The sequence below is a fragment of the Akebia trifoliata genome, chromosome 11 (assembly GCF_017979445.1).
Source record: "Akebia trifoliata isolate Shusen 1 chromosome 11, ASM1797944v1, whole genome shotgun sequence".
NCBI classification, from domain to species: domain Eukaryota; kingdom Viridiplantae; phylum Streptophyta; class Magnoliopsida; order Ranunculales; family Lardizabalaceae; genus Akebia; species Akebia trifoliata.
This window is the reverse complement of record NC_141385.1, coordinates 47910346-47929208: the sequence shown is the minus strand read 5'-3', so window position 1 is coordinate 47929208 and position 18863 is coordinate 47910346. Positions and strand designations below refer to the sequence as shown.

General features: G+C 33.5%; 1 protein-coding gene across 1 annotated transcript; it reads right to left on the bottom strand.

The window, feature by feature from the left end:
• Nucleotides 1–1671: 1671 nt before the first annotated feature.
• LOC147392251 (sodium/calcium exchanger NCL1-like) lies at nt 1672–10211 on the bottom strand. Its single transcript, XM_086459871.1, has 9 exons — nt 9761–10211; nt 6888–7067; nt 6396–6577; nt 5058–5203; nt 4702–4969; nt 4489–4613; nt 4174–4405; nt 2956–3258; nt 1672–2365 (listed from the first exon to the last, which is right to left on the bottom strand). Exons 1-9 carry the CDS (start codon nt 10149–10151, stop codon nt 2117–2119), a joined length of 2076 nt encoding a protein of 691 aa, XP_086315997.1. The 5' UTR covers nt 10152–10211; the 3' UTR covers nt 1672–2116.
• Nucleotides 10212–18863: the final 8652 nt, after the last annotated feature.

Below are 18863 nucleotides of genomic sequence, written 5' to 3'. Positions count from 1 at the left end.
AGGCTTAACTTGGACCTTGTCGCTGGCCAATGGGACAACACAGTACCCCATCTGCAATCTAACTGCTTCTCCAACCAGTCCTATGTTCTCGGCTTATTTCAAACCAAGGCAACCAACCTTAGCTATGAAACGTCTGAAGGTGCCAAGTTGCTAACTTATTAAAGTTGGTTGAATTCCATTATCTTTTACCGTTAGGCCTTGCCTATTCGTTAATCACCATCGACACACCCTTAGAAAGCAAATCGGTCTACGGCAACAATTAAATATGGGATTAATTCAAATGCTATATATTTAGAAGATAGTAGACTGTTTATTTAAAAAAAAAAATTAGCCAAAAGGATGGCGAAAAACAATGCTAGAATTTTACTAATTCAAATTTAAATCTCTGTTTGCTATATATTCCATCTTTGTTGTATTTTCTATTATGGTTGTATTTTCCATCTTTTACTCACTCAGTCCCCACAAACAAGGGATTGTTCTGTGTTGGATCTCTTTATATATACTCTTATTGGGTTGGAATTAAAATCAATCAAGTTATTTCAAATTTAACTGACAAAAATGTGATAGGAGATAAAACATGAGTAGATGGTGATTGACCCACAACCGAGTAATTATACTAATTAATCATACTCTTTACTACCGTTGTCCAAGTAAGTATTTAGGAAACTTTCCAATTTTCTTAAAATTCGTAATTTTGTATTTCTCTTTTCAAAGATACCACACTCAGTCTTAATCTTTGAACTCATCCTTATATAAATCAAGTCTCTAACATAATAGGGTATCAATTCGTTTCTCCTATTTCTTTGTGATCAACGTATTCTCACAAAAGATCATATTTCAATCTCGGTTATTTAGTTTAATAGGAATTATTTTATCATAGATGCAATCATTGAGAAGAACCTGGCCAATAGGTTGTGATTCTGCCCATGGACGATAACTCCTTGCACGGTAGCAAACTAGGAGAAAGTTATTTGAAAATAAGACCATAGATACCCCAAAAGTTTTCAATTACACTTTGAGTGAAAGTTGTTCTAATCTGCATAGAGACAGTTAGAATAAGCTTAAAGAGTTATTGTAGACTTGAAACTACAATCAAAACTGCTGTGAAAATGGTTCAAAGTATTATGTCATTTCAGAATTTGTTTTCATGGAAAATTTTATATTTTTTGTTTATTTATTTTTTAGTAGGCTGGTTTTACTCAGTAAGAACTACACGAGTATAGTTACAGATTACATAATCGGAGATTATTTTCGCAAGCTCTTGAGGAATATCATTACCATCCACTATAATAAAAATCCCGAGGCATACAGATTTACGGTTCTCTAACTTGTCATGTCAGTGAGTCAATTGAGTATGCGACTTGACGAGTCATATTATCAAGACTCTAAAAAAAAAATTCTCTCATGTGTACTAAAATGAGCCAAAAAGTCAGTGGCTCTAATAATTTCACAAGCTCTGCATAATTCTAAGGGATTTGAATTTTTTTTATATTTTGGCTAACATTGCCACAAAACACTACTGACCTCGAAGTATTGAATGTTTTGGACTGTTTTGAAATGTTTGGATCGTTTTGGTTGAGACCAACTTAATTTTTCTCTCGACTGAAACATTCTATCAAAATGAGAATCTAAACCAGTTCGTAATAACTTAAAATCACAAACAAAGATTAATTTTTGCTAAGCAAGCGAGAGTTGTTTTTTGATTGACAATGATAAAATAAAAATACAAATGCAAAAGGGGAATGCTCCTTAATTTACATATTCAAGAAAAAAACGAAAAAGAAAAAGAAGGCTGGCCCATTATTAATTCGCCAAAACACACCCTCTTTTATGGATTGTGGAGGGTGTTGAAAATCCTGCTAGATTCTATCTTCTTTCCTTCTTGAAGCGATGGAGGCAAGATAATCACCAGCAAAGATTTCTTACTGAAAAGAAAAATAAATGCAACAAGGGAAAAGGGGAAAAAATAAAAAAATATACAATTGAACCCAAGCTAATCCTGATCTTCAAAATTTACCCCTTGTTGTTGGGGAAATATATGAAGTAACCATTGAAATGAAATATTTCCTTGGATTAGCCATCGCCTCCTCCATCAAATGTTCACCTTCTATAACTCCTAAGACCAGTTGAAAACATAGTTGAGAACATAAATCAACACCAAAGATAATGGGTACAAAAGGTAGGCTATGAAGCATGTCCAAAGTGGGAATCTGGAGCGGAAGCTAGTAAGAAGACCCATTATAGCACAAATACTAAGAACAATCAACACTTCGGCTGAGAAATCCCATTGCAAGCCTTGAATATAAATCAGTGACAGAAGAATAGATAAGCCAAGAATATTGTTCACGAACACCCCACCATAAATCTGCACAAAAAAAAAAGTACTTAGTTATTGTAAAGAATGTGTAATTCAATTCACATATAACTCATCATCAAGGCATATTGTAGTGTAATTAATATCTATTTAGGGTTATGAGTAGCAATTATTGAAAATACTTATTGATACTTATTCTAATTAAAAAGTTATATTTCTCTTAATCAGTGCAAGATATTTCACAATCACAAGTGACCAATATTCTGATGAAATGCACGTTTCTTAATTGCATATTATGCTTTTATTTATGCATTGTAAATGAACTCTTTTATTTAGACAATGCTATTGACATTTAAAAAAAATTAATTGATCCATCCATAAAACAAAAGATAGAACCAAATAATATTTTTTATGTTTATTTTTTTGTAAAGTTTGTGGTGCAACTGAAAAGTAAAGATTTTGGTTAAGTTGCTCTAAAGTCACCTGTAAATAGCCACAACACCATTAAGATTTTGGTGACTACAAGTGCCTAAGATATATAGTATTCATGGGAGTGATATTGTGAGTAATCTTGCATCTCAACCAAAGCACAACATCTTCTAATATTTAGATAAAGAATTATATGTAAAGGAGAGACAAACCTCAGAAAATGTCAAAGAAGTAGTTCTGTCCTTCTTATGACTTGCAGCTACAATTGCTGATACTGCCTCCCTAGAATGAGTAGCCACAGGGATAAAGATAAATGACACAAAGAAAGGAGGTATATTTGCAGCTTTGGAGAAATCTTGAACAGATTCTATAAGAGGTTCAGCAAGTAAGGATAATATAGTTGTGCCCAGCAACAATAGTAGTATTGATTTACAGCAAGTCCATAAAGGACTATCAATTGTCCCTTCACTTGACTCCCGCTCATCCACCAACTTATCAGTTTCTTTCCAAGCCTCCTGTTCATCACAAAAATGACATTTTTCTTTATCAATATCTAAGGTATATGGACTATCAACAATGATTTTACCTTAAGGGTATGTTTGATTGCATGGAAAGTGACTTCCCATGGAATTTGAAATCCATGAAAAACTAGTGGTGGAAAATAGGTAGGGTTGAAAAATCAAATTCTATTGTTTGATTGTACTTGGATAAAATTATGAGAAAATTATATGAGGAAAAAGAAGAAGAAGGAGGAGGAGGAGGAGAAAGAAGATGAGAGGAGGGGGAGAGGAAGAAGAAGATGAGGAGGAAGAGGGAGGGAGGGAGGGAGGAGGATGTGGTGGTGGCTATGGCAGCGGAAGTAGGTAAGGAAGAAGAGGGGAGAACGTGGAGGTGGTGGTGGTGGTGGCGGCGATGTTAGTGGCGGAGGTAAGTGAAGAAGAAGATGATGAGGAAGATGAGGAGAGAATGTGGTTGTGGTGGCGGTGGCGGTGGTGGAGGTGAGAGAGAGAGAGAGAGAGAGTGACCGGAGATGGTGATGACGACAACGACGAGTTTTGTGTGATGGTGATGGTGGTAGGGAAGAAGAAGATATGAGTGGGGAAGAATTGGGTGGATTTCACTTTCCCACCCATATGGGTGAGAAAGTAAAATCCATGTTTTAGAGGACTTTTTGATTGAGGTGGAAAATGAATTTCCATTTTCATGTGCAATCAAACACTTGAAAAATGTCATTTTCCACCCTATTTTCCATGTCCAATCAAACATATCCTAAGAGTTTGGCTATTCGAGGGATTAAACTAACTTCCATTATGTTATATTAATCATTCATTTTGCAATTAGTCATGGTTCCTTTTAAAAATGTCATGATAACAAAATAAAAAAAAAAAGGTTAGAATCAAGAAATTAATGCATTAAATTGGTTTACTTACCAAGTATAAGTCATCTTGAGACCTTCTTGAGTCAATCAAATTTGTGAATCCCTCGACAAACTCCTCTTGATCAATCTTTTGGTTACCATCTTTATCGAGTTCTTTCATGAATTGTTCCACTATTTTCTCCTTATCCAAATCAATCTTTGTAAACTTGATACCTTGTATCAATTCATTTAATTCCGAAAGAGAGATAAAATTGTCCCCATCAAGATCGAATTTCTCAAATAGCCTGCATTTTAATGTCTTAGTGAAGGATAAAAAATAATAGGTTTAAATTATGAAAACTGCATAAAGTACATAATAAGAACTAACCTTCTTATATTAACTACGTTTGGTTCCCCATCATTTGTCAAGAGGCTTCCTTGTGGGTCAATTTGTACATGTCTTAAAATTTCTTGTATCAGGTACTTACTTCTTGCATATTCTATCATTCTCTCCTGTACATAAATACCCAAATAAGATATCTATAAAACATTAAAAATAAAAGGGACTATTTATATATATAGAAACTGGGGTAAATGTTACCTGGTATAAGTCATCTAGAGCCTTTTTCGAGGAAGAACCTTCGTCATCAATTACGTGCTTATGCTTAACAAGCCATCTCTTGAACCCTTTGACAAATTCCTCCTTAGAAATCTTATTATCACCATTTTGATCAAAATCTTTCATTACTTCTTCTATTGCATCATTCTTAGTTGAATTTGTTCTTAAAGCTTTGGTTTCAAAGAGCAACTCTCTTAAATCAGTAGAAGTTAAATTTTCATCCATATCAGTATCAATTTTCTTAAATAACCTGAAATTGATATAGAGAAAAAAATTGATCAAACACTATTTTTCAAACCTTGAAAACTACATAATATAGGTGAGAGATTTTATTTTACCTCTTTATAGCTGGTGTATTGGGTGTGCCTGCTTCTGTGAGTAGTTTTCTCGATGCATGCCTTTGCACATGTCTTAGAAATCCAACCATTAGATGTTCATGCTTCACATATTCTAATCTTCTCTTCTGAATCCAAGGTGTAAAAACCTGTCCAAATATTGGGAAAAAAATAAATAAAATAACAGAACAAAATAGCAAATTATTTAATGAGAGTCATAGCCACAATTTTCTACAAATATAATAATATCAAAATTGCACGGCTAAATTAGAGGCATATATGAAGGTCTCAACTTGTTCAGCTGGAAGGTACTTGATCTAATCCGATTCTCTATTGGTGGTTGAGGCACTAAAATGATTGATGGATGGTTGAAGGGGCCAGCTGGTGCATGAGGGATGAATTACTCGACCCTCAATGGGTAATTGTTCATGTGCTTCAAGGAAGTGAACAAAGTAGCGGATGCTAGAGCCAAGTTCGCTTCAAGATCTAGAGTAATCGCACTATTAATCTGATTTGGAATTTCTGAGTAATGCTAGAATGGCTTTTAATGAGGACTTGATGGGTCTCCCATCGCTTAGAATTGCATCATAGAGGGTATGCTCTGGGCTATCATTAAAATCATCTTTGCTTGATCAGCAAAAAAACAAAGAAAATGCAATGCACATCTTTATCTGTTCTTGGAACCATGCAACACATGCCCAATGCTCACATAGATGGATTTTATATCATATTATAAGCAAAAGGGTTAGATTTATCAAAAATGCACTGTAATTACTCACTATGTGAAAACTGAAAATTTTGACAAGAAAATTCGACGGGCCAAACCCCACAAATTTTAGAAAGTGAATTTTGATGGCCTATGGCTGTTAAAGTTTTTGATGATCCCCAATTTGACGGCTTAGAGCCATCAAATTTCTCCCATTCTCCATTAATTTAATGGTTTCGGTCCGTCAAAAAAAAAAAAATTGACAGTGAAAATTTTGATGCCTTGATCCATCAAATTTTATGAAATTGGACAGTCTCGGGCATTCAAATATAGGTTTTTTTCACGTTGTGACTATTGATGTATGGCATGACATTATATACATTATTAGGGGTTGATTAGCATTGATTTTGATACATTTGGAAAGGCATGCCTGTAAATATATACATAGTTGAACTGACTTGAATACTTATTTAATTTATCGGCAATTAAGGTTTATAAGAACATTGATACTTCTATACTTAGTCCCTTTATTCAGATAATGACCAAGTGAAACAAATAAATAGCTTTAGCATGCAAATACATGTGAAAGAGTAAATTAATTTACAAAATAGTTTATTGAATAATAAATGGATTACCTGATAGAGGAAGTAAAACAGTAGGAATCCAACGGAAATAAAAAGAGAAACCAATATAATAAGGCGTCTCCCATGAGATAATTGGAGGATATGTGGTAGTTGAACAATGATAAATGGGATCACTGATAGGACCATAATCCTTGAAGTATAGCTAGTTTCCTGATCAGTAATAATACCAGAATCTGCAATAATCAGGGATTGAAACTTATTAATTAATAATTTATAATTGGAAATCTATAAATCATATCTAGACATTTAAGGAGTCATGAAATCGAAAATTTAACAAATTAATGGAAGAGTTACTGTGGAGATACATTTGTAATCAAATTGTTACATTTGAAATTTTAACCATGAATCTGTCCATGTATATCAGGCAGTTTCAGATTTGAAGCCCATTAATAAGATTTTTCACTATTTATAATACAAAACCTCATTGAAGTATGAAGCTTTCTAAGATTTAGATTTATAATAGTTTGTAGAAAGAAAACACACCAGTTAAGCGTGAAAGAGTAGTATCTTTTGAAGTCGATCTCCCTGGAAATTTGTTCCTTCCAACAAAAACACAAGTTCCCCATAGCAATGTTAGAAGCAAGACTGTTGATCCAGCAAGCAAGCCCACTCCTGTTTGGACCTTCTCTTGTGCAGTCTCTTTACTGTAAGAAAGCCCAGATACTGAAAAAAACAAAAAAGAGTCAAAATTCAACGTTTTTACGTGGCTGCCACAATTTTATTTTTTCTTCTTTCTTGTCATGCAAGTGGGATTATATATAAAAATAGTGTACCAATTATAAAAATAATAAAACTAACATGGGCTGTTTTGTCATCCTGATTATTAGTTTACATGGCTTTAGTCTTTAATTTAGAGAAACTAATCCCAAGATGAAATCCCATCATCATCATCATCATCAACAATAATAGAAGTCATCATCATCTTAAAAATCTTAACCAAAATCTATATCTAATTCGGATGAATTTTGTTCTTCAATCAATTTTGTCTAAACTTATGTTTTTATTAATTCTAATTCTGAAGGGTCAGAAAAAAAAAAAAAAAAAAGGTGATGGATCCCAATTTTTATCCAAGACCAAGTCAAATGGATAAAATGATCCCTAACATCCAACCTAAAGATCGTTATCCATGAAGATCCAACTCTAGTAGATGTCACGTTGACTTGAGCTGTATTTCACCAATCACGATATAACAATATATATAAATTGAAATATCTGATCACTCGTTATTTATCTTAAATTATTAGGAAATCATGTGGTTAAATGCTTAAAAATAAGGGTTAGGTAGTTTTTAATTACCTCTTAGATTTCATTTTGTGTCGTATGTAGTTTGGATTCTTTGTATTTGATACATTAATTTAAGCAAACCAAAGCTTCTATGATGTTGGCATTTAATTTTTTTAACAAGGTATGCTTGAAGGGCAGGCAGTTTAAGTCTTTTTTTAAAAATAATTCGTGATTTAGACCCCTCTTGTAGTGCTCCATATTAAATATAGCCCCAACTAAACTTTTTGCTTTTAAAAACTACTCGTGGTTTAGTCCCCTTTGTATTGCTTGATATTGATATTAAATATGGCCACAATGTTTTTCAAACTCACCGTCATGCATACCTGGCCGGCCAGACCCATCATCCATGTGTTGGGCCGAAATTTCCACTTTGAGACATTGAGCCCAAAAATGAGTTAGGCTAATCTCACTAACTTAATAAGATTTAAAATCATTTTAAGGGTTGTTAGACCCTCATCGATTACAAAATTGCCAATCCAAGAACACAGTGTTGTAGATTTTATAGAAAAACTCAAATTCAAATAAGAAATTTTTAAAAGAAGACTTTTTGGTGCTTGATCAGAGGTGTTAAAAATGGACATATGTAACTCCTAAATTTAAAATTAAAATTAAATAATTTTTTTTTTTCAAAATTCTTGGAATTTTTTGCTCTACAATCTTGTGGCTTCAAATCATGTTTTCGGACGCCACAAGGTAATGTGGTCAAGAAACTTTTCTTACTTAATAAAAAAAATTATTTATCTTCAAAATTTTGGAAAAACCTTCCTTTCTAAGTCACATTTTTGTATGTGTGTGTGTTTTCAAAATAATGACATGCACTTCGACATTAGATAATGACACTTTTATTGTTAGCTCTTAGCCCTCACTAATTAAAAATCCTGACCTTGCCCCTGTCTAGAACTAAATATAACTCCAACAACAACTAAATTCAATCTTATGAAATAATTACAAATCATAATGTGTAAATGTGAGTACTTTAAGGAGATCTACTTCATGAAGAATCATATAAAGTCATACTCCATGAAGAATCATATGAGTCATAAACACAATTAGATATCACACGTAAACTTAATTTGATTGTTATATATCTATCTAATGGTTTGGAAGGTGGAGTTGCAATAGTTGGAAGAGTTACACTTCCATGTCTGGAAAGTGCAATGTGAGGTGCAGTTTTGGGGTCACTTCAGCGTTATTTTAGTTGGAATTGTAATTCTGACAAATAAATCTCTTTTGGTTGTTTTGGTCACGAATTCCTAAGAGTTACAACTTGTCCTGGAGTTACATTGAACTGTCCGCCCCCCACCCAACCATGTCAATTTCAATGTTACTTCAGCATTTTCCCAATTATAATTCCCATCACAATTCGTACCCCCTTGGAAATTCATGCAGGCATTCCAGGTTGGATATTCCAACTTCCAGGCATGCTTTAGAGAGAAAACGTCAAAATTCCAATCAATCCAAAAGTACCCACATGTATTATAGGTTTTTATAATAAGTAATATATGTTTATAATATTTTATATGTTTATTATAAAAAGAGTCGTGCTGGGGTGACACAGGATGTACTGTGATTCTCACAATTCTGACTTGGAGATGCACACTAGTAAAAACCATCTACGGTTATGAGCGCATCTCAATGTCAGAATTGTGAGAATCACAGTAAATCGTGTGTCATCTCAGCATTAGTGTTATAAAAACATAGTACAAATAATCAACAGGAAAACATGGGATTTTTGAAAAATTAATCCTAATTCAACCCCCCTGTTTTTTGTGTGAAGTAAACAGGATTGTATAGAAGGAAAAAAAAAAAAAAAAAAAAGTATAGTACAAAGGAAAGGGAATTCTAAAACTAGGAAGGCCAAGATGATCTCCCCAGAGAGCTTCTCACTAGATTTGGAAGATCTTTCACATCCTAATTCTACTTCAATGATCATAACTCAAAGTTAAGGAAAATTACTTAAAAAATGGATTAAACTCACAAAAACACAAAACTTTCAAAATTTAGTGTACCCAGCCAAGGTCATAATTATTGGAAAGACGAATTAAGAAAAAAAAAATCAGAAAGGAACTTACCAAGGACTAGCAAGGCCTCAGGAAGTGCACCAAGAAGGTGAAACACGGAAGCACCGAACACTCCGGGGCCTAGGATTTTGAACATGAGCTCGCTCCCAGCCGAAACATATTTCTCCCCAAGATACAATAGGTACTCATACGCCACAATTTGGAAGAGATGGCCTGCAAGGTTGTCTGCGCATGGCAAAAACCCGTACATGTGCTCACACTCCTCGGAAGAATGCAACCTGTTGAGCATTAGGAAGGAAGGTTGATCGACATGATCGTCTATCCCATCTGAAATTAATTGATCAGATTCAGGTGAAGAGAATCCAAGAGATCGACTTTTTCCCTTTTCAAGAAGGAGGAAGAGGAGAAGAAGAATGATAGAAACTCCAGCTTTGTTTGTCATCTTTTTGAACTTCCCTTGGTGCTTGGAGAGGAGAGGAGAGGAGGTATATATGACCAAATTAAAATATCAGATGACCACTCAAGTCCTTTTACAGGAAACTTCTAAGTTGATTGTCCTGATTGACACTTGGTGGTCGAATTTAGAAAAGGTCAAGGTCTTCGTAATTGCTTAGCAATTTGGTCATTGAATAATAAAAAAGAAAACCGATATTTAAGTTCCGTGTTGCATCAATTCTAGGGCCCACTGACTCTTGGCCCATCCAAATATCACACAAATAAAAGTCTGATCAGTGATTTACAGCCATCAGATTTCAGTCTTTTCAAATCAGCTTTGAAATGCAATTGTTTCATATCATTAGTTTAACCCATTTTGAAAAATACTAAAATCCAAGTGATTCATACTTCTTTCCTTCCTAGGGGATTCTCTTTCTTTTCCTAGAATTAGGCTTCTACAATAAGGGCAAGTTCCTTTTAAATGATACTTATACAAAGTCCTTACTTATCCAAAAAAAAAAGAAAAAAAAAATTTAGATCTGACCAATCAGGTCCATTAAATTTGAGCATCTTCAAATTGGTTTGAAATGCAATTGTTTTAAACATAACCCATTAATAATAGTCCTTAAATCCAAGTGGTAGAACTGATCTATCAGGTCCATTAAATTTGAGCATATTCAAATGGGCTTTACCCATTAATCATAATACTTAAATCCAAGTGGTAGAACTGATCAATCAGGTCCATTCTTGGGATGTAAGTCCACCAAAGATTATGCCACGTGGTTTCTTTCTTGTTGGATGATTGTGGGGTCTTTCTTGTTCTGTAATAATGGTAAAATGGAGATTTTTTTCTCATTAACTTGTGTAACATTTCTACGGAAAATAAAATAGAAACGCTACACGCCACCTTAATAAAAGATAAGATGGTCAATAATAGTGTTATCTAACACGTTTGACGCCTTCCCAAGAAAAATTATTTAAATCGTTGGACTCTAAATATTTTTTTTAAATAATAATTTCTCACCACCAAGAGGCTGTAGAATATGAATGTCATATGGGCGACCAAATATCTTACAAACGTCATAAGATGACATCTAAATGATTTGACGAGATTGAAATGTGGATATACTCGAATGGTAATGGAGGATTCATGAATGTTTGAGGCACACATTACTCAGTGTGGACCCATAACTTCCTTGAACATGTATGGAAAGTGGCTCCTTTTGCTTGCTAACCACGCCCTTTGTTTTATGTCAATTTATTTTTTAATCTTTTCTTAGCTTACGTGAGGAGGTTGCAGCAGCCGTGCATCGTGGACTATTCATCTGTTAGGAATCCAAAGAGCCTCCCCTTTTTGTCTTTATTTGAGATTGGATAATTATAAAAGTACTCCAAGAATTAATAAGAGTAACTTATACATAATCAAATTATTTTGTCTTATATGAATTAAAAGTTTCAGGAGAATGATTTAATTTATATATATATATATATATATATATATATATATATATATATAAAAAAGGATGATTTACAATTCTTGAATTTGTTTTGATGGGGTTGGAAATTTTGGAATTAGTTGATTTTTAACGATGATGATCTCCTCATCATAGAGATCATCTTTGCCAAAAATCAATTCATTTAAAAACTTTTAACCCATATAAAACGAAACAATTCGACTATAGTGTGAGTTGTCTTTATTAATTCGTGGGGTACTTTTATAATTACCCTTTGAAATTTGGCTATTAGTACAATAACTTATCCATTTAAAACCTCAATTAAAGAAGAAATAAACAAATGACTGGGTAGGGATTTAGTTTGGTTGATTAGTCAAGTGAATTAAGATCAAGAAAATTTTCTAAATTATTTGTGGAGTGTACAGATGATGGTATGGGTTTCTTGCCCAAACCATCATCTTCAGCCTTTCTAAACTCCCTATCTTGTTATTGAGATTTGAAGGTTATAAAGATAGAAATTTGAGGTTGAATGGGAAAACTATTATCCTATTTGGTAATTAATCAATGAACTTTTGATTAACATATCAATTAAATTGATTGATCCCATATTTAGAGAATTTCATGAAATTTTGAAAATTTTCTGACTATTGGTGAAAATTTTCTGGCTAGTGGAAAAATCTATTGTACAAGGTAAAGTAGGGGCATATCCAGTGTAGTGTTTCAAAAATTTACGTACATTGAATGTCCGATGTACTAGTGTTCTATCGAGATAAACATTTTGAAAATCAAGTGTCATACGCCTCAAGTTGTGAGTCAATAATGATTTTTTAGTTCACTAAATCTCAGTCACAATGTGAAAAAAGTAAAAATTTGACGGTCCATCAAATTTCATAAAATTCAACGGATCAAGAGGTTGAATTGGCGTCAAAATTTTCATTATTAATTTTTTTTTTGACGTGTCAAAATTGTCAAATTAATAAAGGATGAGAGAAATTCGACAACTCTAAGGTGTCAAATCTGGGAACATCTTGATTTTTGACGGTCCTAAACTGTCAAAATTCAGTTTCTAAAATTCATAAGCCTTGGCCCGTCAATTTTTTCTATCCAATTTTCCAGTTTTCACACAGTGAGTTAAGGATAATTAAAAAGTATACTTTAATTAAATTTATATAAAATAAAATAAAAAACTTTCTCTCGTGATATTAATTAATTGAAAAATAATTTCTCATATGATATTTGATTGTATGAGACCCATACTTCAAAAATCCTATGGGCCAGGCCCCATTTTAATAATTCTAGGCCTATTTTCTGGTGGGGGTGGGGGATCACACTAGTTAATTGACAAGGCCCGGTACCTTAAAAAATGTTAAGGGCATCATGGGGAGTAGTTATAAATTTCTGGATTGAAAGGGTGTTATTGTTAATGAATTGGGATCATTCATGGAAAGGGGACTTATATGTTCATTCACAACCCAACCATGTAAGTATAAAATCCAACGATTGAGATAAATCTTAGAGATATGTATTAAATTTTGGCGATACATCTTTTATCCTGACCGTTAGATTTCATACTTATGCATTTGGGATTCTAAGTGAACAATGGAGTACCCTTTCCATGAGTATGGATCCCAAATTCCCAACCATAATTAATTAGTCATTGGAAGGATTTTAATTCAGGAGTGCATTTAGTTTAGGGGTGTAACTTGGTTCGGTTTGGTTTGGTTTGGTTTGAGGTCAAATTAGAACATAACTGAACCAAATTCCATTGGAACCGAACCAATACAAACCAAAATAAAGTTGGTTTGGTTCGGTTCGGTTCTATGGGTTGCCAATATTCTATAAATTGTAAGTAATATTTTTTAATGAAAAAATAAATATATAATAAACATAAAATTTCATACAATAAATCATTAATCTATCTATAAAAAGTCATTAATTTATCTATAAAAGATCATTAATCTATATCCTAACACCTAAAATAATTCATAATAATTATTATATACATATATATTTTTTTTTATTGCATAAGAGTTTGGTTCTCGGTTTGGTTTGATTTTATACAAACTTGATATGAGAATCGAACCAAATTGATCAGTTCTCCATTTTCATAACTTGGAACTGAACCAAGACTTGTTCTAAACTGAACCAAACTGCCCCAAAGCTATCGATTTGGTTCGATTCTTAATTTGGTCAAGTTGCACCCCTAATTCGAGTGTGGGGATAATGACATCTGATTTGGTAAGAAGGTCATCTCCTTTTTTTAATTTTTTATTATATATTATTATTACAAGTACCTTCTCTTTCATTATTTGGTAATTCCAATATTTTACAATCATTTTCAGGATAGGAAAATGCATTTTTTTTCTTCTCTTACGTAATTTTTCTTTTTGGATTTCTAAGAGAGATGAGTTTATATAAGTATTAGAGTATAAGTCATGATGTAATGCAATAAGGTGTATTGTGGCACACCATATCAGTCTCATAAGTCATTAAGATTAAGATAAGATTGGGATGGATTGGATTGAATGCAATAGATTATATTGGATTTTATTTCCTTAATTAAAGTTCTATTCTATCTAAGGACAAATCCATTTCACCCAATCAAATCTAATCTCAATCCAATCTTCTTGAATCTGACAGGCTGTATCAGATTACACCTTAACACAATGCATAGTTTCCAAATATATATATATATATATATATATATATATATATATATATATATATATAGGTCGGGTTCGTAGACTCACATTACGACACACTGTTTTGTCTTATATGGGCAAAAATGTTTGGAATGGGCTGATTTTTTGTGAGGATGATCTCTATGGTGAGGAGATCATCCTTGCCAAAAATCAGCTCATTATGAAACTTCTAGCCCCATGTTTACCAGTTGAAAAATTTTAGACCGTCTAATTTTTGTAAATCAATTTTGATGGGGTTAGAAGTTTTGGAATTGGATGATTTTTGGCCAGGATGATACCCTCATCATAGAGATCATCCTCACAAAAAATCAGTCCATTCCAAACATTTTTGCCCATATAAGACAAACGGTGTGTCGCAATGTGAGTCGTAATAGGGGTCATAATAACGCCATCCTATATATATATATATATAGGGTCCCGTTCAGCACCCTAAGTTTTACCACACACTTTAACAAACGTGTTTTGTCTTACATGGGTTAGAAGTTTTGGAATGAGCTGATTTTTGGTGAGGATGAGGAGATCATCCTCACCAAAAATCAGCTCATTCCAAAACTTCTAGTCCCATTTTACAAGTTGAAAAATCGTGAACCGTCCATTTTTTGTAAACCATTTTTGATGAGGTTAGAAGTTTTGGAATGGGCTGGTTTTTGGTGATGATGATCTCCTCACCATAGAGATCATCCTCACCAAAAATCAGCCCATTCCAAGACCTCTAACCCATGTTTTGAAAAATGTGTTTGCCAAAATGTTTGCCAAACTGTTGGCCATTGAACGCTACTCTATATATATAGGGGCGGTTCAAGGGCCATATGTAAAAACATATGAAAAAACAATGGTTTTTCAAAATGTGGGTTAGAGGTTTTGGATTGAGCTGATTTTTTGCAAGGATGGTCACTATGATGAGAAGATCATCATCACAAAAAATCAGTTCAATCAAAAACTTCTTAATCCATCAAAAGTGATTTACAAATTAGTGACAAAAATTGGCAAAAAATCGACGGTCCACATTTTAAATCACTTTTAATGGGGTTAGAAGTTTCAGATTGGACTGATTTTTTTCCGGATGATCTTCCCATCATAGAGATCATCCTCACAAAAAATCAGCTCAATCCGAAATTTCTAATCCATATTTCAAAAATTTATAATTGTTACATTGTTTTTACATATGTTTTCTCATATGTCCCTTGAACCTGACCTATATATATATATATATGGGAGCGGTTCAGCAGCCCTAAAGTTTGTCAAGTTTTGTGTCAAACATTTTTTGTAAATCACTTTTGATGGGGTTAGAAGTAGGGGTGCACATTGGATTGGGTAAATCTGAGATCCGAATCAATCCGAAGCTTTTGGATTGGATTGGTTCGGATTAAACACACACACGGTTTGGGTACGGATCGAAGAAAAAAAAATCCGATTAATTTGGTTCGGTTCCAGATTAAGATATAATAGAACCTAACCAATCCGAAAACCGAACCAATTATATATAAATATATATATAATTATTTAAAAAATAAAAATTTTGATTTTTTATTTCTTTTTTCTTCTTCCTTTTAATTTTTTTATTATCCCAAAGTCCACGTTTAAAAAAAGTCCTACTTGTTTTTAAAGTTTGAAGATTGGAGAAGATAGAATGCTTGGATTAAGGAAGAAGGTATCTATCTTCAATAAGTATGAGAACTGAGAACCGATCCGAACCAAGATTGGATTGGATTAGTTCGGTTCTATAAGGTAATTGGATTGGTACGGTTTCAAATTTGTAGAACCGATTATGTTTGGTTCGATTCCAATTTTGCCAAAATCCGAACCATGTGCACCCCTAGTTAGAAGTTTTGGAATAGGCTGATTTTTTGTAAGGATAACCTCTACGGTGAAGAGATCATCCTCACAAAAAATCAGTTCATTTTGAAACTTCTAACCCTAGTTTACAAGTTGAAGAATCGTGGACCGTTCAATTTTTTAAAATCACTTTTGATGGGGTTAGAAGTTTTGGAATAGGCTGATTTTTGGTGAGGATGATCTCCTCATCATAGAGATCATCCTCACAAAAAATCAGCTCATTCCAAAGCTTCTAACCAATATTTTGAAAAATGTTTGGCACCAAACTTGGCAAACTTTAGGGCTGTTGAACTGTCCCTATATATATATATATTCAAGGGACATATGTAAAAATAATGTAACATTAATAAAATTTTAAAATATGGGTTAGAAATTTCGGATTGAGCTGATTTTTTGTGAGGATGATCTCTATGATGGGAAGATCATCCTAAAAAAAAATCAGTCCAATCTGAAACTTCTAACCCCATTAAAAGTGATTTAGAATGTGGACCGTTGATTTTTTGTCAATTTTTGTCAATAATTTGTAAATCACTTTTGATGGATTTAGAAGTTTCTAATTGAGCTGATTTTTTGTGAGGATGATCTTCTCATCATAGTGACCATCCTTGCAAAAAATCAGCCCAATCCAAAAACTCTAACCCATATTTTGAAAAACCATTGTTTTTTCATATGTTTTTACATATGACCCTTGAACCGCCCCATATATATATATAATTGATGGCCTATTATGTATTTCTTGTGTTATGATAAACGTAAAGGAAATTATAAAAAAAATCAAATTAAATCATTATTTATACAAAAATACCAATTTTTGTAAAATTACAAAAAGAAACCGAAATTCCCACTTGGCCCTTACTATTTTTTTTTTTTAACATTTGACACTTGAAGTGGTGCACTTTTATTTTTTTTTTAAATTTTTTGCCACTTCAAGTGGCGCACAAAATTTATTTATTTTTTAACATTCCGCCACTTGAAGTAGTATACTTTTGTATTTTTGAAAAGAGTATGACTAGCTTACTAAGTTTGCCAGTGTTTCACCCTTACTAAGGGTCCTTGGACTCACCTTGTGGCATCAAAACCATGATCGGAAGCTTTAAGATTGTAGAGGACAAAATTTTAGGAATTTGGAAAAAACACAATTTTCTTTTTAAGTGGTGGAAAAACTTTAAAAAATTCAAAAAAATAAAATAAAATGCACCACTTTCAATTCTTTTTTTTTTTGTAATTTTGCAAAAAAATGATACTTTTTTACATATATAAATAATGCTTTAATTTGTTTTTTTTATAATTTCCCCTAAACGTAAAATAGAAGTAATAAAGTAAATTACATGTAAGCTTATATTATATAGAGACTTTCTTGTAGCGATCTCTTTTCAGTGAAATTTATTATCACATTTCTTTATACAGAGAAGATCAAGAAATCATGTTGAACCATGACTAGTGTAGCAGTACTCGACACATTTTTTGTTTACTAGTCAAACAAGTGCTTTAAAATTGGCCAAGCATCTCTTCATGCATGAAAGGGACTTTGCATTTATCCGTAATTAATTGAGGTACAAGGTGAATTTTGAATCATGCACTCGATAACTTAAGCAGAACATCGCAAAAGTATCCATCTTTTTCAATGAATCTTTTTTTAATCATAATAAGATTATGGGTTTTATTAACTTGTTCCCTAACGGCACTCGTTGATGTGCATTAAATGCACCTTGAAAATGAGCAATCCAGTGAGAAAATAAATTTGCAAGATGTATTTAATATGTCCTGAACTACATGTAAGGATCTTATTTGATTGAGAATTCTTAGATAGTTATTACAAATGCCCCAATAGGGTATTTATAGGTATTACAAGAATAATCTAGAAAGTCTCAATTATCCTATTCTAGAAGTTTGTAAGAATATTCTAGAAAGTCACAACTATCCTAATCTAGAATATTATAAGAATAATCTAGAAAGTCTCAACTATCCTAATCTAGAAGATTACATGATTAATCTAGTAAGTCAAGAATAATCCGGAGATATCCTATTAGGCCCCCTCAAGATGGTGATCCAGAGGAGACACCAATCTTGAAAACTAAGTCACGCAGTCGAGTCCGAGAAAGAGGCTTTGTAAGAGCGTCGGCAAGCTGATCAGTGGAAGAAACATGGGACACGCGAAGCATAGAGTGTTGAACAAGATCCCGGACAAAATGATAATCAATGGAGATGTGCTTCATGCGAGAGTGAAAAATGGGATTAGCACAAAGGTACGTTGCACCAATGTTATCACTGTAAATAACTGGTGGCGAGGGGAGTGAGACCCCAAGTTCAGCAAGTAGAGACCTAACCCACTGAACTTCCGATGCAGCAGAGGCAATTGCTCTGTACTCAGCTTCAGTAGAGGAGCGGGCGACAGAGCGCTGCTTCTTCGAGCTCCACGAGATGGGATTAGGACCAAGAAAGAGAACATAGGCCCCTGTAGATGTGCGATCATCAGAATTCCCCGCCCAGTCAGCATCAGTGAAACAATGAAGGGACAGAGAAGAGCTGGCACGAAGGCGAAGTCCAAGATCACGAGTACCGTTTAGATAGCGGAGTAGACGCTTGGCAGCACCCCAATGACGTTCAGACGGTGCATGCATAAATTGTGAGAGTTTGTTAACTGCGAAGGCAATGTCTGGGCGCGTGACAAGCAGGTACTGAAGACTTCCAATAACCTGTCGATACAAAGTGGCATCCGTGGGGGGA